General features: G+C 43.4%; 2 protein-coding genes across 4 annotated transcripts; both read left to right on the forward strand.

Moving 5' to 3' along the window:
- The first annotated feature begins 1,937 nt into the window (after positions 1-1,937).
- On the forward strand, positions 1,938-12,427 carry LOC119134598 (phosphatidylinositol 3,4,5-trisphosphate 3-phosphatase and dual-specificity protein phosphatase PTEN). 2 transcript variants are annotated; one of them, XM_037271424.1, is made up of 10 exons: positions 1,938-2,670; positions 7,386-7,470; positions 7,545-7,589; positions 7,662-7,705; positions 7,853-8,091; positions 8,729-8,870; positions 9,973-10,041; positions 10,384-10,550; positions 10,944-11,240; positions 11,327-12,427. In XM_037271424.1, the coding sequence occupies exons 1-10, from the start codon at positions 2,592-2,594 to the stop codon at positions 11,510-11,512; spliced, it is 1,353 nt and encodes a 450-aa protein (XP_037127319.1). In that variant the 5' UTR covers positions 1,938-2,591; the 3' UTR covers positions 11,513-12,427. The 2 variants fall into 2 exon arrangements, with proteins under 2 accessions (XP_037127319.1, XP_037127320.1); XM_037271425.1 differs by lacking the exon at positions 9,973-10,041.
- A 9,027-nt stretch (positions 12,428-21,454) lies between these two features.
- fas (Fas cell surface death receptor) lies at positions 21,455-23,748 on the forward strand. Of its 2 annotated transcripts, XM_037272438.1 has the most exons (9): positions 21,455-21,558; positions 21,667-21,767; positions 21,965-22,102; positions 22,178-22,298; positions 22,370-22,440; positions 22,515-22,607; positions 22,693-22,739; positions 22,987-23,005; positions 23,090-23,748. In XM_037272438.1, the coding sequence occupies exons 1-9, from the start codon at positions 21,479-21,481 to the stop codon at positions 23,368-23,370; spliced, it is 951 nt and encodes a 316-aa protein (XP_037128333.1). In that variant the 5' UTR covers positions 21,455-21,478; the 3' UTR covers positions 23,371-23,748. The 2 variants fall into 2 exon arrangements, with proteins under 2 accessions (XP_037128333.1, XP_037128334.1); XM_037272439.1 differs by lacking the exon at positions 22,987-23,005 and having other exon boundaries at positions 22,693-22,752.
- The last annotated feature ends 123 nt before the right edge of the window (positions 23,749-23,871 follow it).

Here is a 23,871-nt window from a genome sequence, read left to right on the forward strand (position 1 = left end):
TGTTTTATAACATTTCAATGTCTGAGTTTGCAGAAACGCAATGGCGCCCTCTGTTGGCTCAAACTGATACAGGCACAATTCCAAAGGCTGTTAAATTGTCCAGGGGGTCCGCAGTTTACGATGCGATTACGGAAATTAAGAAATGTACTTAAAAGGTTAAGAAAATGTTGTCATCCTGCAAATAACGTACTGTTATTGATATAAGGCGTGACTAGTGATGGACCATGCCTCATTATCCCATACATTTAGTCGTAATTTTTATTCCATTTGAGTTAAAGGATTTTCTTCAGTCTAAAAAGTTTGGACATCTCTGTTCTACACCGGTGATGCTTCCTCAGCCACCCTAATAGGTTAAAGATACTTAGGAGGTGTTTGGATTCATTTGTTTGCCTAACGGTTAATTCAGCCAGTCATTAAGCTCCGTGCCGGGCTCAAAGCGGATTGAGCCTTCTGATGAGAACAACCATCTTCTCCTGCAAGAAGCTGATTTTTAATTAGCCTTACATGGGATCAGATCATTTAATCTGTGATGTTCCAGGTAACCCAATTTTCAAATCTGCTGAGCTGCACTGCCTGGGACTTAATAAAATCTCCCAACTACGGCGCGGCCGACATGTCGTGTTACAAAGGAACGACAAGGACAGCTGTTGAAGTAAATCTCTCAGAATGTGGCGCACACTTGCTGGGGGTGGAATTCTGGAGTGTAACCTAATTCAATCCACATTCACGTTGTTTGACATGAATGTTGATGATCACTGTGATTCTTAAATAAGCCATAATGACAGTTATTTAAAAATAGAAAAATTGTGTGTGTATTGTGTTGCTTTCTTTGTTTCAAATGCAGGCTGTGTCCAGATGTGATTTTGCATTGGACCACATAGTCATCATGGATTCTACATGCGTTTCTGATTGAACATCATGAAAAGCTTGAGGATGCGAAATTTGAACCCCACGTGAAAGTCTTTGAAACTCGCAGAAATATAAATTCCGCACATCTGTATATTACAACTCATATATAAGTGAACGCAAATGATGCAGCAACATGGAGAAAACAATATAAAAATGCTCTCATGCTTAAAGAGGCGGTTTCAGGATCTTCAGTTTCATAGGCTGGATCTCTGGTTTACTGCAAAGCCAACATTCATCAAATACAGTATATTAATATTAAGATAATCAAGTTCTAAGAGCAAATATTTGGTGCACTGATTTAATGTCAATCCTGGCTGATTATGGTTGAGAGTTGAGGACGAAATGAAAAATAGGTATCTGAAATTGGATTCACAATACACATGAATGGGGAAAAGGTGACGTCATTGTTCTAAAGTGGAAGTGACGTTGCAGCTCTGTCGTTTTGACGTCATAGACACAGTTCAAACTGTTCAAAGTGTAAATACGAATGAAAGACGTTGTTGGTATCAAAAAGGATAAATCCAGATTGTCAAATGTAGCGTTTTTATGGTGAATCTGCTTGCCATAACTCCGCTGTGTCCACCGATGTCAGGTGATTGTTTATAATAAAATATAATTCAATCAGAAACAATTTACTGTCATTTAAAGTGAGAATGAAATATTACCTCGTCATTAAAATAAATATTTTCCCTTATTTTAATATATAAAGCGACTCAGTTGTGAGCAGGGGGAAAAAGCGCGAAAAAAAGTGACATTTTATGTGAGAAACTTCCCTAATTATAGTCACACGTGATCACTTTGACAGAAGGGAGCCGTCGTGTGCGTACCTCTCGTATCCTTCCGCCGCGATCATATAATAACAGACTGTATTCCTCCTTTCTTTTCAAATATTGTTCTATATCACAATTAAGACTATATCATTATTTGTCAAATTTAGCTCTGGTCAAATAATCTTGTAATAGTCCGAATGAATTAAACTGAGGGACTACATGGCGAAGGCGGCAGGATACGTGTACTAAAAGCCCAGCCTGCTCTACCTTCTTTTTTCCTCGGTGGAGGCCATGATGGGAGCCTGAGTTCAGCTGGAGCGAGTAAAAAAGAAAGATGATTCCCCGGGACGGAGCTGTCAACGCAATCTGTGCATATTGCTGATTTTTGTATAGTCTGTATACATCTGAGGTGGAGCCTGTCACTTTTTTCCCTTCCCCGCGATGTTCTCGACGAGCGCTCGGTGACAATGTTGAATCGCTAAGGAGGTCTTTTTTGGATCGTAGCGAGCTAGCCTAGCTCCAACCTCCCCCCCGTCCGAGTGACTGGATACGGACTCCCCCCTCCCCTCCCCTACCCCCCCCCCCTTTCCTCCCGGGGTTACCAGTGAGTTTTCTTCTGGCTTCGGACCGAACCCGGGGCTTATTTTGTGGACAGCTGCATGTATTTCACTGGGGAGTATTTGGAAGAGCGACCGCGGGATTGGAAAAGTCGGGCCTTCGCCGAGGAGAAGCCGAGCAAGGCCCGTCTTTATGTTCCAGAGGAAGCCTGTCTAATCCCAACGAGCTCGGCTGGCTAGCCCCGAGGAGGACCCCCCTCCCCTCCCCTATCGAGTGGACCCGCCGTGTACCACCGAACCACCAAAAAGTCTGCTTTCATCATTTCCCCATAATAGACTCCTGTCAGCCGCTGCAATGACTGCCATTATTAAAGAAATTGTCAGCCGGAACAAAAGGAGATACCAGGAGGACGGCTTCGACCTGGATTTAACATGTATCCTTTCCTGCACTGGGTTATTTGACTCATTCATAACGCCGCATTGATGATGATTATTCATCTTACAATGAGAAATGTGAGAGGGAGCTAGCGCGGGGCTAACAGGGGTAGGGGTAGGGGGGGTGGGGGGGCTAGCTCGGGCTGTCATCAAGCGTGTTTGAAAGATGGTGGATCTGTCAAAGCGGCGTGCACTCATGTCACTGTCGTATCGCAGCAGAAAATGTTCCTACTGGACACCGTGCGTGTAACAAAATGCAAGGTAAACCGGCTGGTGCTACTTCCAGCATTTTGGAGGCTCCTGTAAAAAAAACACATCTGGTTTATACTTGCATGTGATCTCTAATAGCCTTGATAAAATGGAGTGGTAATCGATTTTTTTTTTTTTTTTACCAATAGTCAAGTCATTTTCATAGATTTATCTTAAGGCCGTATGATGATAGCTTAATTGAAAATCATGAGGACCATTTTTTTCATTGCTGTTTTAGTCTGATTTTCAACCAATTCTGGTAACACTTTTTAAGGCAACATGAAACTTTAAAACTATTGAAGATTCTAGACTGACACCAATTTGGGCACCCAAGCACCACATTTGTGTGTGTGTGTGGGGGGGTCTGACTAGTCTAAAGGTATACTAGAGTTATGGTTATTTGTACATACATGTGTTGAGAGGATCGTATTTTTGCATTCTTAAAAAAATATATATATATTCCCCCCACAAGCATTTACAGCTTTGGTTATTCTGGCCACTCCAGTGACCTTTGGTCCTTATATCTGTCATTCAAAGACCTCGGTGGTGGTGAAAATTCTATCATTGCCATTGTTTTTTTGTCACATATGACTGTTATTGTTTACATTTGACCAAAATTGCCAAAAAGCATCTGCCATCATTTTTGGTTGGCGATATCCACTAGATGTGTATTGTGGTTGCATAATTGCAAAAAGTCATTAATCCTTCAATGTAACCTCAAAATTGTCTTGAAAGTATTTTTCAAACATTGGCTTCTTTTGGCCATCTATTAATATTTGTATTTGTTTCTTAAAATCCCTAAAAAGTCAGAACTTTGACTCCCTGAAGCTAGTCAGTTTAACCCTTTTGTTTAGCACACTAAGTAAATCAAATTTTAATTGCAATTACAAGAGTACGGCCGTTAGTGAGATATTTTTTTTATGTTTTATGTTGCCATTTTAATTTTTTTCCCCATGATAATGGACTTTGTGCCTTATGGACCACAGCACACATATAGCATGTGAAAAAAAATTAATGGGTGCTTTTTGAAGGTTGCCTGGACGAGATATTGGCGTGTCAATCGATTTAATTGATATATCTGATTGTTGATGAATAGTGTCTCTTGGCATTCGGATTGGATTACTGGGCTGCACTCGTTTGCTGTCTGGGAAAGTCCAACTAGACACGAGCTTTGGACAATATCGGAAAGCAATGATATTAAAGCAGGAGTTCAGAAAATTGTCCCGTGCGTAACCGATTAACAAATGGCTTTTGGGGAGGGGGGGGGAGGCTCGAATTTCTCTTACAGATTTTTTTTTTGGATTGTAAAGCCTTCAGTGGTGCGCACGCATGGTTGTAAGAACAACTTTTGTCGATCTGATGTGTCGGCTGTGGTTTTTGTTGCGGAACTGTGTACCTTGCAGACTTCAGTCAGATGTTATCTGATGAAATGTGTCATGACTCCATGATTATTGCCTGCAAAGAGCTTGTGGTGAAGGGAAGGACGGGGGGGGTGCATGTCCCTCCTAATGTGCAGGGGGAGGTCTCCATTTGTTTTTTACAATACGGGCCCTGTTATCACTTTTTTTTGGCGCTGCGTCTGAAACAATATGCAAGTTATGTAATACACCGTTAAAGTGGAGTTAAGCAGTGATCTCGTATCGGCCCCCTTTGCTCTTTTTCTTGACTACTCCCACTCTAATTCTCCCTCCCCGCTTGCCCCCTTTCCTCTCCCTCTTTCCTGTCCCCCCCTCTCTCCCTTTGCTCAGTTGTATTTTGGCGTATGCTTAGAACCCAGTCGAGGGCTGGCTTTAAAAAGAAGGCGTTCCTAAAAAAAATGTTTCCCTCCTACTTGGAGCTTCCGTCAGGGGGTCTTGCATATGCATTTCCTCCCAGCTGCAGAATCCAACCCCCTCTACCAGTCCACCATGCCCTAGGCTGAGGCTCTCATGGGAGTTGTGGCGCTTTAAAAAAATAAAAATAAAAAATACAACCTTGAAATAGTCAGACTGGGATCACTTTGTCAGTTAGGGTTAGAGAAGGCTATGAAACGCCGTGTTTGACTTCTAATAAATGCTTTGATGCACGGCTGGGGATTATTGCCGCCGTATGCACTCACGTAGGCGGGCGGGCTACAGTTGAGGGAAAACAGAAGCCAGGGCACTTTATTGACAGTGAGCAGTTTTCACCTAAATATATACCCATGAAAAAAAAATCAACTAAAAATACAATCAACCTGTCACCATCTTTTTGAAATGCATTGTTGCAAGTACCACTTATTTAACTTTTACAGGCTGGTAAATTCATTCCCTCCTGTAGTTGAAATGGCGGAAAAATGACCACCTGGAAAAATTCGTCTTTTTTTTTCTGCCTCCCTAATTTCCGGTTCTGGCCCAGGGATCTGATGTGTAAGCGTTCCCGGCACTCTTGAGTCTAAAAATGGGTTTTAACATTCAAAGGAATATAAAACAAATCATGGTAGCCAACCGGTTAGCGTCTATCCAGCTGTTGGCTAACGCTAGCAGCTAACAGCACTGCCTGGACTTCAAACTCAACTCCGTTTGGCAACTGACTCCAGCTTATATCCCAGAAACAAAATTCTATTTTAAACTAAAGCTCCTAATTCTATTTTTCCCCTCATCTTAACACTTCTTGATGCCGCTTGTCCTTTTTTTCAAAGTGTCTCGCAGTTCCGCTCCAACCAGTTGTGTTTGCACGCACAATCTGCAAAGATGAAAGTGTGTGTTTCCAGCTTTACTTTTCTCAGTAAAGGTCTTGACATTCACTAACACGGCTCAACAGCGATACGGGGAGAAAATCAAAAGCTGCTCAACATCAAAACGAGACGTATCCAATTAGAAACACTGAGCTTCCCCTATTTTGGACTCAGGAAGTGTGAGAAAAGGTTGCCCTTTAGTCACTGGTTAAAAGTGTGAAATCCCTCTGCTTTGCAGCGGCGAGCAGACTTCACTTTCAGGTAGGCGGCGGCGCTTGCTCGCGCCAACTCCATTATTCTGTCTTCACGGCAACCTGACACTGATGCGCTCCTCTTTTAAGAGCGTATGTGTGTCACTGTATAATTGGCCCTGACGCTTCCCGCTACCCCCCCTCCCCACCTCAGCCTCCCCCCCCGCCCCTCCTGTGCTGCAGCCCCGTTGGATGACATCATGCCATTCGGAAAAAAGGCAGTCGAGCTGCGCACAAGGCGGTGCAGTGCCCCTTTCTTCCGTTTACTGGCCGTTAAATTAGGTACGCCTCACTAACAAGATGGTTCGAAGATTTTTACGGATATGAAAATGGATGGATGCATGATAATGTCGATGATTGATAAATATTTATTGGAAGTCCGTCCCTTCAGGCTTTTGCTGTTTAGAGATGCTCATTTATTAAGACTGGTTGTTTCCATCTAACTCAGGAGATTCTTTCACCTCTGCCACCAACGAGCTATTTTCTCTTTATAATTTACTTTATAATTTTTATACTTTATAATTATCTTATTTCATATTTTTATATAGAATGTCACTTTATTTAACCAGCCGAAATACCTCTACATTGCTGAAAGCCGTATGCAACGAAATTTCGTTTTGTACACACCTAGTGTTGACAAAATGACAATAAAGTTCTGTCTAAGTCTAAGTCTAAGTCTTAAGCCTCGTACTAGCTCAAAGATGGTCTTGCCTCAAAAATCCCACTAGAGCAGCTCTGAGAAACCGTAACAAACGTTGTCGTGACCTCGGAATCAATATTCAATCGATCATTTCATCTGAACCTGAACTGTTTTTTTTTTGTTTTTTTTAAATTCTCAAGACAAATGCAAACAGGATAGTGTGGAAGCCAATCAACCAATTCGAAGCAGGAAAAAAATCAACTCTTGTTGTGAAAGCACCCTCAAATCCACCTTTTATTTCCTTCACTCTTGTACCTAGTGTGAACTTGAAGAACTAAGCGGATCATCTCCACCATACCTTAACTGTTTCAACTGTCTACTGTGCAATATTTCCCCCAGGGGACCCGGCGAACCTAGCAAAAGCGGTCCCCGACGCGTGCAAACTGAACTCCACCGAGAGACTCTCGTGTTGCAGGCCTTGCTGATATAACGTTTAAGCTCTAAAAATACACACAGGTCATGGAGCCTCTCCTCTCGTGCGCCCACATGCGGTCCAGGCTCGGGCAGGAGCGCAGTTCTTCATGTCCTTCCTCCTCACCGTCAAGGCCATCTGTCACAACACGCCAATACACACATGCGGATCAGCGTCGCTCCTGCGCTCTCATCTCGCCGCCACTGTAATGACACGGCGCTATTGACGCCGCCCTCGAAACTTTGTCACGGTCCGCTGCCCGGCCCGTGCCTGCGCTCGCGTACTTGCTCATTTCTAGCGATGGCCGTGTCTCGTTAAACAGCCCAACAAATAATTCATTGTGTTACATTGCCGGCCGTTCAAAAAAAAACAAAAGGCTACTCAACTGTTCCTTGACCCCTGAGCAGATATCTACCCAAACATCATCGCCATGGGCTTTCCAGCAGAGCGACTCGAAGGCGTGTACAGGAACAATATCGACGACGTAGTACGGTGAGTCGCCGCGCTCCCGCCGACGACTCTTTGCTCGTCCTCGTTCCCTAACTTTGTTTCTCCGCTGTCAACAGGTTTTTGGATTCAAAGCATAAAAACCATTACAAAATCTACAACCTGTAAGTATCCCTCACAGTTGATCTCCTCCACTTGACTCTTTCCTGATTTCTGACTGGATGTTCACATTTCAGCTGCGCAGAAAGACACTACGACGCTGCCAAATTTAACTGCAGAGGTACGCCGCTCGGTCGACTATTGCCAAAACTTTGCATCTGTGCATGGAAAAATTGACCAAAAATTGTTCCGCACTGTGACTCACGGGCTTGTAAAAAAAAAAAAAAAAAAAATCAAAACACCACAAAGTGTGTCTCGCCTCTTCCAGTTGCACAGTACCCCTTCGAAGACCACAACCCCCCTCAGCTGGAGCTGATCAAGCCCTTCTGCGAAGACTTGGACCAGTGGCTCAGCGAGGACGACAATCACGTGGCGGCCATCCACTGTAAGGCCGGCAAGGGCCGCACCGGCGTGATGATCTGCGCCTATCTCCTCCACCGCGGCAAGTTCCAGGAGGCCCAGGAGGCGCTCGACTTTTACGGTGAAGTCAGGACAAGGGACAAGAAGGTGAGGAGGCCCGGGGGCTGCTTTTTTTTTTTTTGCTTCCCAAATCTGCTTTGGGCGGCAGGAAAAATTGTTAATAAAATGGCCACTTTAAAAAAAGAGCTAATGTCATCCAATTAATTTGTTCGGGCATTTAATCGGTTTGGCCCGAGGCTTGTAGGTTGAGGTCGAGAATGCTGGACATGCAAAATTAAAGGCGTCTTTCTGCAAAGACTGTCATACACTCAAATTGTTTTACAAAGTCACAATTTACCTTCAGTAAAAAAGAAAAAAGATGCAGTTACTCTCAGCCTTGGGAATGCGAGTGTGGGAGAATTGTGCTACACTTAGCTGGTTTGTGTTTGAGGGGGAGAGGCTCGGCACTCGGGCGGGAGAGAGCAACACAATCTCTGCACAGCGAAGAAAAAAAGAAAACATTGGTAACATTGTGACTGATGTCAATTTGATAATAGTCATTCGCTTGTTGCCAAAGCGAGAGAGCAGCAAAACACAGCGAGCGAGCGCACACACACATAACCTGCTGCTCCCCCAGTATGTATATTTGGCTTTATGTCGTGACTTTCTTTTCTCAATTTTACAGCATATATATATAATTGCCCAGCTTGTTTGTCCTCTCTGAACCCGTGGTGCTTTTTGCCAGGGAGTGACCATCCCCAGCCAGCGCCGCTATGTCTACTACTACAGCTACCTACTGAAGAACCAGCTGGAGTACAAGCCGGTGGCACTGCTCTTCCACAAAATGGTCTTCGAGACGCTGCCCATGTTCAGCGGGGGCACCTGCAGTGAGTCATCCGCGCACATATGCTCGCGTTTCGACCTTTTCCGAGCCGCAAATCGGCCGCGCGCATATCGTCCCACCCACGCTGCGTTTTCGTATCGCTGGACGCTCCTCGTCCTTTTTGGAAGCAAATTGGAGCGCGACATACTCGCGGCCTGCTTCTTATTGATGAGGCCCTCCGCTTTTACTCCACTTCAAGGTCGACTTGACCTTTAGCTAATGAAGCTTTTTAGATATTATTAGCGCTCGGCTACCTCGTGGGGCTTCCGAATCGCAGACCTGCCTTTACTGTTAATTTGTTATCATTTCTTTAAATCACCAGACAGAAGTTGAATTCCTTTTGTCGTTTTTTTAATCGGCAATATTCCTGCTGGGCAGTCTACATACAGTTGAGCTTAAATTTGAGTTCAAGTGAATACTTGTGTCCTGGCTTGGAATAACACGAGAATGACTAAAAACAAAAATGTAGCAGGTAGTTGTATTAATAAAATACATTTGACATTTCATGATTATATTTAACACAATTGTGACATTGCAGTGACCTGTTTTGGGCTGAACTGTCTGTGCATTTCCATGTCTGCTCTGTTTATGGTGGCATAGCAAACAATAACCCTTTTGTGTTAACTCGTCGTACATGTCCAACTCACACAATTCTGTCTTGTATGTAAACGCTGTGGTCCAAAAACTCATCTGTAAAAGATGTCTGTGGCTTCCTTTTTCTTAACTGGATGGATTGTGGCTTTTGATTCCTAATCCTCCTTTTTCTTGCTTTAAAAAAAAAAAGAAAAAAAGACGGACCTATTCTGAGTGATGAGCCCAAAGTCAACACATCAAAAGTGTCATACAAATTATAGCGATATCATTTCAATGTTTTGTAACTGTTCCTTTTGAAGTTTTATTTTTGTGCTACAAGTTTCCCACCCCTGCCTTAAGTGTTTTGGTCCAGAGCGATCTCCCACCCCCCTTGTAAATATATCTGTAAATATTTGTGTCCACTTCTTCTTGTGTTTGTGCCTGCTGTGCTCTCCCTCGAGAACACACCCCCCCCCCCCTTGCAGTCGGGCGCCGATTGTGACCACCGTCTCCCTTTTTTCCCCTCTCTTAAGGAGACAGTACCGTTAAAAACAGGAGCGAGCTGACCCCTCAGGGCTTCAAGAAAGGGAATTGGCATTGGGGTAAATGAGCCTTTCATCCATTTTATTTTTTTGTATTCCATTCATTTTCTTTTGCCAGGCCCCAGAGATCCAGCATCCGCAGGCAGGACCAATCTTTAGGTAGCAGACATATTTGCCTGGCAGGAAAAGCACCAAGCTATCAGAATAGGGTCCTGCATCTCTGGTTTTGGGTCTCCTCATGTGTAGCATGTTGCTCTTGTCTTTTTTTTAATGTCGGTGCATTTGCATGCATCCACTCACGTAATAACACATTGGCGCCCTCGCTCGTCTTTGGCCGCTAAAAGCCTCCTCGCTCACCATCACGCCTCGTATGTGTGGCGTCCTCGCCGCCGCCTCTTGCAGATCCCCAGTTCGTCGTGTACCAGCTCAAAGTGAAGATCCACACATCCAACCCCACCCACACCCGGCGCGAGGACAAGCACATGTTCTTTGAGTTCCCGCAGCCCCTGCCAGTGTGCGGCGACATCAAGGTGGAGTTCTTCCACAAACAGAACAAGATGATGAAGAAGGTCAGTGCATACTCTGATGCTGGCATTATTTTTTTTTTGAAGGCAAATAAACGGCTCCCTCAAATAGATATTTCTTTTTTTTTTTTTCCCCGTCAAGTAGTAATGGTCTTGTTTTATAGATGCTATTATTCAAACATGGACGTAAAGGAGACATTTTATGGAAAATTGACTTTTTAACTGCTTGTATACAATGAGGTGGGTCTCTGAAGCACCTGCCCGCACATTAAGTGTAAAATTACACAACCTAGTTAATTTGATCTAAAAATGGCTGTCTCTAATATGTAAAGCGTCAATCAGAAATTGTATTGCTAATAGTCCATTTTTTTTATATACAGCGGAAGTCTTAAGAGTAAAGTATCATCTTTGCTTGAACCTGCTTCTTTTCTATTCCAGGACAAAATGTTTCACTTCTGGGTAAACACCTTCTTCATCCCCGGGCCGGAGGAAGGCGTGGAGAAGTTGGAGAATGGCGCGGTGAACAACGCTGATAGTCAGCAGGGCGGCGGGAGCGGCAGCCAGGTCCAACAACAGCTTCAGCCGCCGAGCAACGCCGAGTGCAGGGACGGAGGCGGGGGCGGCGGCAGCAGGGACGGCAGCGACAGGGACTACCTCATCCTGACGCTGACCAAAAATGACCTGGACAAGGCCAATAAGGACAAAGCCAACCGCTACTTCTCGCCAAACTTCAAGGTAATCTGTCACGGGAAAATTTGAACCACCTCCCAGTTACTGATGTCGGTTTTTTTTGTTGTTGTTTTTTTCCTACCCCATCTCAGGTGAAGTTGTATTTCACTAAAACCGCAGAGGAGCCTTCGAATTCCGAGGCGAGCACTTCGACATCCGTCACGCCGGACGTCAGCGACAATGAGCCAGACCATTATCGATACTCTGACACCACTGACTCTGATCCGGAAAACGAACCTTTTGACGAAGAGCAGCACACGCAAATCACAAAAGTGTGAACTCTTTTTAAATAAGAAAATTTAAAAACAACAAACAGCAAGAGAAGAAATTATACAACAGAGAAAAAAAAAAAGGAGTAAACTTGAATATAAACTTAAAAGAAGAACCTTTTTGTCCCTTAACCCCACCCCCCCAACCCAGATGGCAATAGGATATCATCATGTCAAATGCCAATTTTAGGGGGAAAAAAAGATGAATTATCCTGACCAATATATTGTTTTTTTTTTTCTTTTTATTCCCCCTCCCCCCTTTTTGCGTGGACATCAACCACGCGCAAGGTATTGACACTGTTGCCCAATGGGGAAAAGGTGCTGTAGCTATAAAAAAACAAAAAAAACAAATGTGTTTATATCTATATACATACGTATATGTATATACATATATATACATTCATATATAAAGGATTTGTGTGTGTGCGTGCGTGTGTGTCAAAGACAATGGAAAGAAAGAGAGTACCACAATCAGGAGAGACGGGAGTTGAAGTCAAGGACGATCTACTTGGGACATTGCTGCTCCTTCTCCTGTCCAAAAACCAAGGCCAGTGCTGCAGTCACTTTGCTTCACCCTTCCTCCTCCTCTTCCTCCTCATCTTTTACTCCTCCCTCTCCTCCTTTACTGTGAATGCTTCTTGTGCTCTTTGCAGGCTGTCTCACGTGACTTTTTTTGGCCTTTGTGCAGTGCAAACTGCATGCGGGCCGTGGGTTTGGGGGGGGGGGGGGGGGGGGGCAAGGGTGGGTTCGAGGGGTGGGCTGGGCCTGGGGGGGGGGGTCGAAGAGGCTGTGATGATGTCTAAAAGCATTGCCATTCCTGTTCCCACTGTGTATACGTTTAAATTATGCAGAACAAGGCATCCCATGTAATTGTTAATGTTTTTTTTATCCTAAGATAATAAAAATATAATACATAAAAAACAGCAGCGGGAGATGCGTGCTTGGGATATTTGATATGCAAATATGAATTCTTGGCTTAAAAGTTCCTGTGTATGGGTTCTTGTAAGGGTCAGTCTCTTGTATTAATATAAACAGTCTAACGAAAAGAAACTTTAAATGTTTAAACCTTGACGAGGAAATCACAAATTGAATTTATTGTTACATGAAACAATTTGCTTCGTGTTGTTTTACTATTTTATATTAGTTGTATGTGGGAAGTACCTGAACTCCATCTTTAAGAAGAACACCATAGCAGGTAGTTGTGGCTTCCTGCGTTTAAAGGTCAACGCAACAAACAGTGGGTGGGGAGGAAATGGAAATTTTATTTGTCAAATTTCAAATACAAACTTGAATTAAAACACCGCAGCAGATCATGGAAATATTACATATTTTTTATATATTTATATTATATTTTTATGGATATTTTTACAGCATACACATAAAAATAAATAGCAAAATCATTTGCATGCAGTGGCACCATTTTACTTCACTTCTTCCTTTTCCAACTAGCATACCAAACTTGTCCTCCTGGTGAGGACAACGAGTGAACTAGCACATTGCCCTTAAGCTGGAGATCAAGGATGTTGAGTGGATGCGTTCTGTGGTCCACATGAAATGAGAAAAGAGGAGGAAGAGGCCTGCTCCACTTTGGAGTCTCCCTCCCCAACGAAAGCGTAACAGGATTAGCGGGCATGTCTCTTGTGATAGAGAGTGGCGAGACCCTGACGAAAGCTGCCCTCCTCCTCCTCCTCGACAGACTCCTGATAATAACCTATGAATGTCTGATTATATGAACGTATACATCCACATAATCCCCCTTCTGCTTTATTAAGACGTTCCCCCAATGCGCTTGATGGTGACATCAAAGCTCAGTCTTGTTACATTTAGAGTGGAAAAATGAATGTGCTGCAGTGAACCCGGCCGGACCGCAGAGAAACCGCAGGCTCAGGTACAACTTTTTTTTTTTTGTTATAATTATTTCTTTGTTGTAAATCAGATCATGAGATGAAAATTTGTTACACACACACACAACTCTTGATTTAGCATTGATGCTAGTTGGGGTTGTCATGGTGATGATTCTACGAAGAACACAGTTATTTAAATATGATATATTTTAGAAGATTATGGTCCAAGGGTTGGCTTCTGATTTGCAGTTGTGCTGTGAAAGTTTGGGGAAACCCTGTTTTACATAATCTGGCAGATTGCCACGGGTTGGGTGGGTGGATTGTGGGCCCAAAAAAAAAGGGGTCGTGTCACTACATGCTGAGTGAGGCCTTTTATTTGGGTCACATTGAGGTTGGATTACAGAGTTTCCACCTTTCTCAAACTTGGGTCTGCAATATTGCGATCAAATTGTCAATCTGTGTCAGCACAAAACTAGAAAGCCATAAAATGTCAAGAAAGCCTCCTAGACCACCCAAACTTTATTCACTTTTGTGGGCTGTAAATTCTTAGTGTCACAATTGATGTTACGACTAAGTGGGGGTGATAGTAAAAATGGTTCTGTTGGACTCGAGAGTCTTGTGGGTAAAGGCGGGGGGGGGGGGGTGACCACCAAATATGCAGATTTACACGTCGTATTATGACCAAAATGAGGGGGTGGGCGGTGTCTGTTGTAGTCTGGCCTACAAAGAAGATAAATCCAAGCTGGTAACCCCATTTCCCTTCCATCTGTTGGTAGCACGGCCGCACTCACCAGGACCCGGCAACCCCCCCCCCCGTCCTTTCCCTCTGCCTTCATCTCCCCATCCCTCGTGTTCTCTCCACGCGCAGCTGTGTTGCGTTTGGATTAGGCCGAGAATAAAACAGGAAGTAGAAATTAAACAAAAAAGCTTAAACACACATGGAGCACCGCGCACACACACTCACGCTGGCCCTCCGTGTAGCAAAGGGGGTCTGTGGAAAGTACACACCCACCCACACACACACACATAATAAATATGCTTGAGAATGTACAAAGTCCTAGCCAGCCTCCCACCGTCTCCCCATAAAGACAGCGAGGACCACAGGCGTAATATTGGATCAGTGCACTGTGCCCACACTGGTGCTCACACATATGGCATATGTGTGTGTGTGTGTGTGTGTGTGTGTGTACATGCATTCCTCCTCCTCTTCTTCACGGTGGTCTGCGGAGGAGGAGGGAAAGGGAGGAGTCAATAATAAGCATGCAAAGCAAAAAGTCCTAACGTATATTCATGCTCATTATATTAATGCTGAGAATGTATGCTAATTTCCATTAGCCTGACTTTGGTGTTTCGCATTATATGTTAGCATTAAGCTAATGCACTTTGGCTGGCGTTAAACTATCGGACTACTTTTAAATATGTTTTGGTTCAATATTTTGGTGTTATGTTATATGCTCTGCTTGAACGTGTGTTTGGAAATTTTTCAAGTTAGCGGTACATCAATGCTAATTTCCATTAGCTCGACTATGGCGTTTTACATTATGTGAGCAAAGCGCATTCAGGCATCAACAGCTCGTTTGCGGTTGTACAAGCTGAACTGCTTGTCGATGGATAAACGAAGTATTTTGAGTTGATTGTCAAAACCTCATGCACCTTATGACTCACTGTGTGTGTGCTAGTGTGTGTGTATCTTCTCATCAATGTTTATGCGTGAGCGTAGGAAACACATGGAAATACTTTTTGCTGTCAATGCCCTTGACCCCTCCTCTTCCTCGACTCACGCACACACATACATGTACTGTATGATCAATGTGGTGCATGTATAGCATCTATTGTGCAGGACACTCTGCAGCATAGCCGGAAGCAAAAGAGCACAGCATTATTATAACACCCACACACCCACGCACGCACACAGTCCGCAAGAGGAACTTGCATTATGTTTAGCTTGGCTTTGAGTAGTTGGAACCTAAAGCAATGGAAAGTCCTTCTCCTGCAGGCTTTGTAATACATACAGTTCTGTACTATGCCATATGCCCTTGTACATAGAGCTACGTAAGTATGTGCACATACACACATACAAGAGGACAGATGGCCCACATGTAGCAAGCACAGTGTGCACAATGCAGCACAGCTTCGTTTCCTAACCCAAGCGCACTGACGTTGCACATATACGGGACATTCGCACCATGTTTTGTGATTTAGCATATAATCGCTCGTGAATATTGATATTTTTCTCATATTTTATAAACCAAGTCTGAAAGATGTACAATAAATGTGTTTGCATATAGGAAATATTCGATGTTTCCTTTACATTTTATGGATAATGTGAATAATGCCAAAATATCGAGATATTCCAATCACATCATTCTGAATATCTTAATATTTAATACATTTTTCAGACTTTTTTTTTTTATATAGCTCCAATACCTGATGCTTTGACAGGGGTGTGTAGACTTTTTATTTCCTCCCTTCTATCCTGGGTGAAGTGTTGCGTTTGGCAGGCTTTGTTGTCTACCTGACTCCCATCCAGAAGTGAGGGAGCGTGGGTAATCCCCCCCCCCCTTCCTCCTCCTTCATCTCGTGTCATCGGGAGGCTAATGTGAATCAGTCCCATGATGACGACGACACTCCCTAATCCCGACGGCGCTAACTGATACCCGTGCCCTACGCCTTGCCCCCACCACAAACGCGACCCCTGTGACCCCGCCCCCCTTCCACCAGCTGGCAGTTATTTATCACATGACTGCCGTGAGAGCAGATAATTGACATGTTGACATTTGGCCAAAGCGAGTTGGCCATTTTGCAGATTGATTCGATATTCATATCTTGGCGGAGGTCTTGGCTTTTTGTGGGTGGGTACTGTGGCTTCATCAGTGTTCAGCAAGAGGAAGCTTGTTTGCATAATTTCTTCTTTCACAAGACAATGATGTCAGTTGTTAGCCAGGTCCCCCGCCGTCAAAATGAATAACTACACGCTGACAAAATGGAATCCTACTGCACCAAAGAAGCATTTATTGTGTAGTGAAGTACTTCTAGTGTCTAATTAATGACTGTTTAGGGTGTTTAATTACAAACTGGGTGGCCATAAATGACAAATTTGACCTTATTTGAAACAATGACTTTGATCTTATAAAATGCTTGTGTTCTGAAAACATTTATTCCCTCTTACACATTTAAGATTTATTTGAAAAAATATTTTTTGTACAAATGTATTCTCATGTTAGCAAGCGGGGGTCATCTAAACCGGATCTGCGCTTGAGAGGCAGTGGGCGTAATCTGGAGCTGGCTTTGTACTGGCCAGATTAAAGTCATCATGTTTTAAACCGTTCTCACGGCCACAATATGCCTCCCATTGCCACTCTGCTACTTCTCAACTGAGTGTGTGTCTGTGTGTGTGTGTGGAGATCTCCTGTCACACACGCACACCGTGGCGGGTTCACGAAAAGGACACCTTCCTCGCTATTTCTGAAAGCGGGAGCTTGAGCACATTATCTGAGACGACTGGTGCATGTTCTATTCATCTATTAATTTGCCATCAGCGCCAGCGTATCGTTGCCGCCGTTTGAGGGGAAACAGCTGCTAATCCTAATCCCAATGCCCCCCGCGCCCCCAATCCCCGTGCTATATAATGTCAAATCAGAGCAAAAAAAAAAAAAAAAAGATCCATGAGGGCTGCTTTGAGTGGCGGGCTCCAAATAAGCAACTCTTCATGGCATCATGTACTATATGTGCTGCATTCCAGTACAGTAGTTTTAGTGTATTATTATTATTTATATTATATGTGCTGCATTCCAGTACAGTAGTTTCAATTAATTATTTTTTTAAGTATTTTATTTTTTTAATTTATTATTATTATTTATTTGCCTCAAGTAAAAAAAAAAATACTATACTTTATTCTAAAAGTACAAACATCACGACCAAAATTTGACCATAACCAAAAACAAATTTGTCCAATTTTTGCAAATTCCTTTCTCTGTTGTAATAAAATAATTAAAGGACAAAGTGTAAGGCAGAACATGTGACTGTTAAAAAAAAAAATAAAAAAAGTTTTTTAACTTTTTTTAAACAGCTGATTAATCGTTTGTCGGACTCTTATCCTGCCAAATATCGGAATCGACATCTGCCTCATAAAAGTCCCTAATAGTGTCGATTTTTTTTATGTTCACTGAAAATATGAGCCAAAGAAAGCCGAGCAGTTGCCACCGGTCCAGTCCAAGTGCCCGCCTCCGTTCTCAACGTTGCCGCCTCAAACGTACACGCCTGCATTAGATCTCCTTGAGCAGAGCTCCAAAACAAGCAGGTACGCTTTGTTTGTGTCCGCGTGTGCGTATCAAGCGAGGCCTTCCGCTAGATTTATTGTGTTGCCGCCGAGTGCGAGTGAGGGCCTCGAAGCAGCTCGACCTCTGGTGCCATCTGTCCGTGACGGGGCAGAAATGCAAATGGGAACCGAGTCGCACAATAATACGCCGGGCTCTCCATTAAGAGCGGCCTACAGATATAAACTAGGTCAGACGGACCAGCAGCCAGCTGCGTGCGCGTGTGTGTATATGTGTGTGTAATAAGGCACACGCGCCTCTTTGTGTGTGGAAACGGCGGCTATACATGTGTGCATCGAGAAGCGGGGGGATGGGCTTCCCGTTCCACCCTCATAATATGCATAGTGAACACGCTCCTTCATCCATTAGATGATCATCATTTCTTGTCCTCTACACGTTCTTTATGGTGTACAGTCCATGTTTTGGCAAGCCAAGCTCAGGAAACGGCCCAAAAAAAGAGGGCGGTGTGACAAATAAAGGCTCTTATCCGAGGGCCGAAATTAGACCGCAGCCGGAGCGACGCTGATAGGCGGCGCATTAAAACTCTCGAAAAGAGAGGGGGGGGGGGGGGGGGGAAATGGAACGAGCCGACTGGGTGATGCAACGGCGAGGCAACGCTGGCATAATGCAGACAGATGCGTCCTGCTCTCTCGCATCGCTGCGACGACGCCTCTGAATTATGAATGAGGCCTCCTGCACCTCCCTCAATGTAAAAAAAAAAAAAAATCTCCATCTCCTACTCGTAAGAAGGAGCGATGGCGTCGGTAGTCTCGCACCTCGCTCCCGAAATATCTTTGAGGGCTTATTGGAGGGCCCTGCTTAAATCCCTTTTGTGTCTGTGGACATGCTCAAACAAAGCAGATGGCTTCTTGAGTGTGCGTGGAAGACAATTACCGTTGCCGCATCTCCAGACCACCAAGGCGGCTTAGTGCTTTGTGGTGATTTAATGCAACGCTACCTCCAAGGTCGAACACATTCTATTCAGCGATGCTGGGCCGGAAATTTCTCAACTCCACCTATTTGGCAGTACATCTTTCCCGGGCTGCTAAATCGCATAAACAATCATATTTTTATTTTTCAGTATGCGGTATTTCACAGCACTGTAGCAGATTTTGGGAAGTTTATAATTGCTGTAACAATGATGCTAATTTACGTTAGCTTAGCATTTTGCATCATTTGTTAGCTAATGGACTTAATGGTAGCTAATAGTTGCTTCTTCCTTCTCTAATGTGCTGAGTTCTTCCCAGTTGAGCTCGTTGCTGCCTGGCATGTTGTGGCAATATGTGGTACTACACCAAAAGCATGAAATTAAAAATAATAATAATTTGCTTGTATACTGTACTTTAAAAGGTACAAATAACAACAGCTCAAACCGTCAACAGACAAATGTCGCAATTTTGACAAAGAGGCCACTGAGGTGGCGTCGTGACATGAATTTTTTTTTTTTATATATTGCAGCTGGCAAAACGAGGCTGAATAATGAATGCTCGCATGCCTCTCGCAATCATCGGCGACATGAGTCGTCTATTTATAGGCCGCTCAAACATTTCCTCCTCCTCCTAGCTGCTAACTTTCTCTGTTTTTTCCTTTAATCCTCCGACTGATCTGGGCCTCCGATTGCACATGCGGTACAGTCACGGGGGAGCGTTCTCATTTCCTGCCGTTTGGTCTTCTCCAACCAAACGGTCCCCTCGTCCTCCTCCTCCACTCCTTGAATTCTCTGGCATTCTTCGGACGGAGATGTCCCTAGTGACTTTCTTGAGGAGCTTTTTTCTGTTTGAGCCAGGAGGACCAGTACCAAAACAACAAAATAAAGTGCATGGGGGTGGGGGGGGAGGCACATGTGGCGTGCGTGCGGAGCCCTGCTAGCAGGGTGATGCATGAAGTTAGATGAAAAGGTGACATGAGGTTAATATTTTCCAGGCGGAGGTGGGAGGTGATAGCTCTTTGTGTGTGTGTGCATGTATTGTGTGTTTTAGTTGCATTCAAAAAAGACAAACATGCGTGGGCGAATAGGGATTTTATCACAAAAGGCGGATTAATATATTTGCTTGGCTTATGTCTTAAAGAATATTTTGAAAGAAGAAGAGATTTAGATCTTTTATTGTTCTCATTGTGGGAAAATTCACCCAGTTCAACTGATGGACTAGTTTTTGTAGCATTCAACATAATGTAAATACCTTAGGTGGGCATTCAATCCCAAGGACGGAATTGTCCGTCTGTCCTATTTTGTGGACGAGGGACATGAAAGTTTATAAAAAGAACGGATAGACGGAGGGACGAGGGTGTGCCCATCCAAAATATTCGAACCTCTTCTCCTTATGATTTAGCCATCCTACCCAGCATCCGTGTGTACCTAATAAAGTGAACCGCTTAGAGGAGAGGTAAAGGACGGGACAAGCGGGGTTTAAAACAGCGTGGCCCAGCCTACAAACTCAGCTTAGCCTCTTAAATCCCGCTCGGGATTTTCCCCCCCAATATCAATAGTCTCGACAGATCCATCACGACGTGATATTCCAGCCGGCCTTTTTCTCTTTCCATAAGCCAACGGGCGCTCCTCTCCATTGTTTTGCCAAACGGATGCCCCCTCAGCCATCCACAAATCTCATTTGCGTGTCGATAGACTAAGCTCTAATTAAGCAAACCGCTGGACGTGTTTCTCCACGGAGACACAATGTACGGAAAGCCGTTGAAGCATGTATTCCATATGCTTAATTTCTCTTGTCCAAATTTGACACTATAAAAATTACAAACAAGACCCAGTTCTATTTTTTCACTAGTTGCCTGACTAGTGAGGACAAAGGGCAAACTAGTGCATGGACTGACCTTAAGCTGGATATCAGAAAAAAAAGGCTCAAACGGCTTACCATACACATGGCAGCTTTACAGATTTACTGCATGTGTAGAAGCATGGACTTAGAGTGCCTTTGACCGCAGCGAACACAAAACCGCGTTGGATCAGTGGAAGTTGCTGAGCTTTTTCCCCCAGAGACCCGCGTCATGAGCACTGAGGTTATTTCCTGTAGCGCAGGAGCGGCCCGACTCCTGACTTCCTGTTCTGCTGGTGCCACAGTCTCAGTTTGGCCTTCGTGGGACCAGCACCGCAGCAAAAATTCAGCTCGTAACGTTCCGAATGTGGTCAACGGAAAAGTTGGAATGCAAAAAAGGCCATTTTAGTTTGTGTCAATGTGTTTATGGAGCATTTGAAAATGCTTCATTTTATTTGAGCATTTATTACTTTTCATTTTAGTTTTTCAGGAAGTTGGGTCAATTTGACCTTCCTGGGTTATTGGGTGGAAACAACCCAATTTTGTTTTTCAATTTGTCCCAACTTCCTGGGTTAGTCCAATTTTTAACCCAGTATTTTTAAGGGTGTAAGTTTTAATGTAATAAAACAAACTACATCACTCAAATGCAAGGACAAGCTCTATAGAAAATAAAAGTAAATCTTCTAGATCATCCAGAAAAAAAATGGCAATTTTTACAATGGTGCGGGAAACTGAAGTCAGTTCTTTCCAACTCGGAATTCAACTCATGACGACTTAAAAGGACTGGATCATCATGTAGGTAAAAACTGATGAAAAAATATTTTTAAAAAGTGTATGTCCATGTAAAAGAAAGTAACTTTTTACTGTTTTTGTAAACTACACACGAAACACCTTTTTTCACCCCTTTTTGTCATTTGCCGCATGTACATGGGTGCCTTTTTTCTTACGCTCCTTACAAAGTATAATAACGGCCTCTAGTGTTTAAACGCGGAATAGCAGTAAGTAGTCGTCATTGTGCGCATGCGCAGTAAACTGTCATGTCATAACATGAAGACGTCTTATTCTTCCTTCTCTCCGTTTCTGAGGTGTTTTTTCATCTATGTCTTGTTCGGCAACTATTTGTCGGTGTAAGTAAGAGTTTAATATGCTTTAAACGTGCTATTTTAGTAAGTGCACGCTACTTTAGCTTCCGCGTGCTAATGTTACTTTCGCTTTTGAATTCTCCCAAATGACAGCGGCATCGACGCCTCACTGGGGCCGCAAAAAAGGAGCAACGATTGGTGTGCTGATGGACTCTACCAGCATGAGTCAACAACCTGTTGCCTATGTGGTATAGGTGAGGAAAGCATACAAAATTGTATATTAAATACAATTAGAAATTAGTACGATGCAGTGTACGAAAATACAAACTACAACCACAGTAATCAATTGTTACATCAGATGGGGTGAATCATCCGATGACTCGGCTTTAGCTTTATGATAAAAGATCACTTGATGGCTCTTATTATTACCACAAATGTTTTCACCCTGCAGGTCAGCGTCTCAAGGCGCACTGCACTGCTGCCAATCCACAAGACACACAATGTGAGCTGTGTGAGCAAGGCACATACAACAACCACCCAAACCATGACAGCACCTGCCAACGCTGCACGTCTTGCTCACACATCAATGGTACACTTTGAATATATTTCTATTCCAAAAAATTCAAGACGTTACTTCAATTCATGTCAACATACTCCTTCATAGCCAATCTGGAGGTGGAGACGGCCTGTACCCAAGGCCAAGACACCAAGTGCCGGTGCAAAATGCATCATTATTGCATTAGCGCCAATGCTCAAGAATGTAAACTGTGCAGTTCTTGTACTGAGTAAGTTGATCACCCCAACAGTTTATCAGATGTTTGTATCACCCCTCCAACATTTGTTTTGTTTTGGACAGGTGCGGTAGAGAAGGTGTCAAAGTAGCTTGCACAGCCACCAATGACACAGTGTGCAATGTCAAATTAAAAGGTATGATTGAAACATTTGCATTGGCATATGTCAGGTGTGGTAAAATAGTATATTTTTAATTATTTTTGCTTTAGAGAGAACTTATGTCTGGACAGGAGTCGGCGTAGCTTGTGCAGTTGTGGCAATAATTATACTTGGTCTATGGTTCCGAAGGAACAGGGATCAGCGTGAGTAATCCTAGTCGTGTACATGTAAAGTGTTTGCTCATTTTAATAATGGTAAATCTCGTCTTTGGGTGGTATGACTGATCAGTTTGGAGCAACCGGCAGAGATCGAACAATCCAACGACATTTGAAATGGTGAGTACTGTCAGTTTTGTATGCATATTTGTGATATGTGTGTCAGAACTTTAGTAGTGGCCCTGAAACAGATCCCTGAGGAACACCAACGTATTCCATTTGTATTTTAATGAGCTTAGAGGTAATTTAACGACACAAAATAATGAGCTCTCCGACTTGTGTTTGTCAGCGTGATTGTAGCCATTTTGATATTTCATTCCGGGAATATGAAGCAATTTAATTGATTCTTTGTATTTTTCTGTCCCAGGAGGTGGTGCATGTTAACAGTAAGTAACATTATACGCGCTCCAATTTAACCACGACTTTCCCTCGTACCTCCACCATTGTGATTTTCTCATCTTTGTCTTTAGTACCGAATACGGACCCTTCACGGTACCTGCCCGCTATCGCAGAAGAGCTCGGGTGGAAGACTATGACGAATGTGGCAACGCGGAGCGGGATGAGCTCTGCCAAGATTGAGAGCTGCCGATTAGACAACCCGAATGATCATCAGGAGTGCACGCTGCAGCTTCTGAGGATGTGGGTCCAGGAAAAAGGCATGGATGCAATGAACATTTTGGTACAAAATCTGTATGATATCAGGCATAATTTAAAAGCAGAAAAGGTGAAGACTATTTTATTGCAAAATTGAATTTGGGTCCACTTTTTTTTTTTAAAAGAACAAACATGACAGATGATGAACTTCTCGGGAATTTTTTATGCCTATGTTGTCGTGTACACAGTATGTCTCTTTTGGAGTTAAGGGAATGATTGAGGTAAAAATGTTAAGCAATGGAGGGAGCCGTGTGTGCAATCCATATGAATTAATTAGAACAATATGAGTTGAATTGTTTACATGATTTTTGTGTTTGTGCCAAAGTATTTATTTTGCTTTCAGCACTTCAGCTTTGAACAAAGTAAACCACTCAAAAGATTACCTTAAAATGCACTGTCACAGATTTTGTAAATCTTTGCTATACTGTACTGCAGGAAAGTGGCAATTTTAAAGAAACATCATTTATTCCAACAATGTGTTTCCAATTATTTGTCATTTCTAAGAACGTGAACACGAAAGTCAAATGCAACATGAACTACAGTTAGATAAAAATGCCAGGACTGTCCTGTTTTGAGGCCCTTTTATTCAATGTAGGTA

This window comes from Syngnathus acus, chromosome 15, assembly GCF_901709675.1.
Source record: "Syngnathus acus chromosome 15, fSynAcu1.2, whole genome shotgun sequence".
NCBI classification, from domain to species: Eukaryota; Metazoa; Chordata; class Actinopteri; order Syngnathiformes; family Syngnathidae; genus Syngnathus; species Syngnathus acus.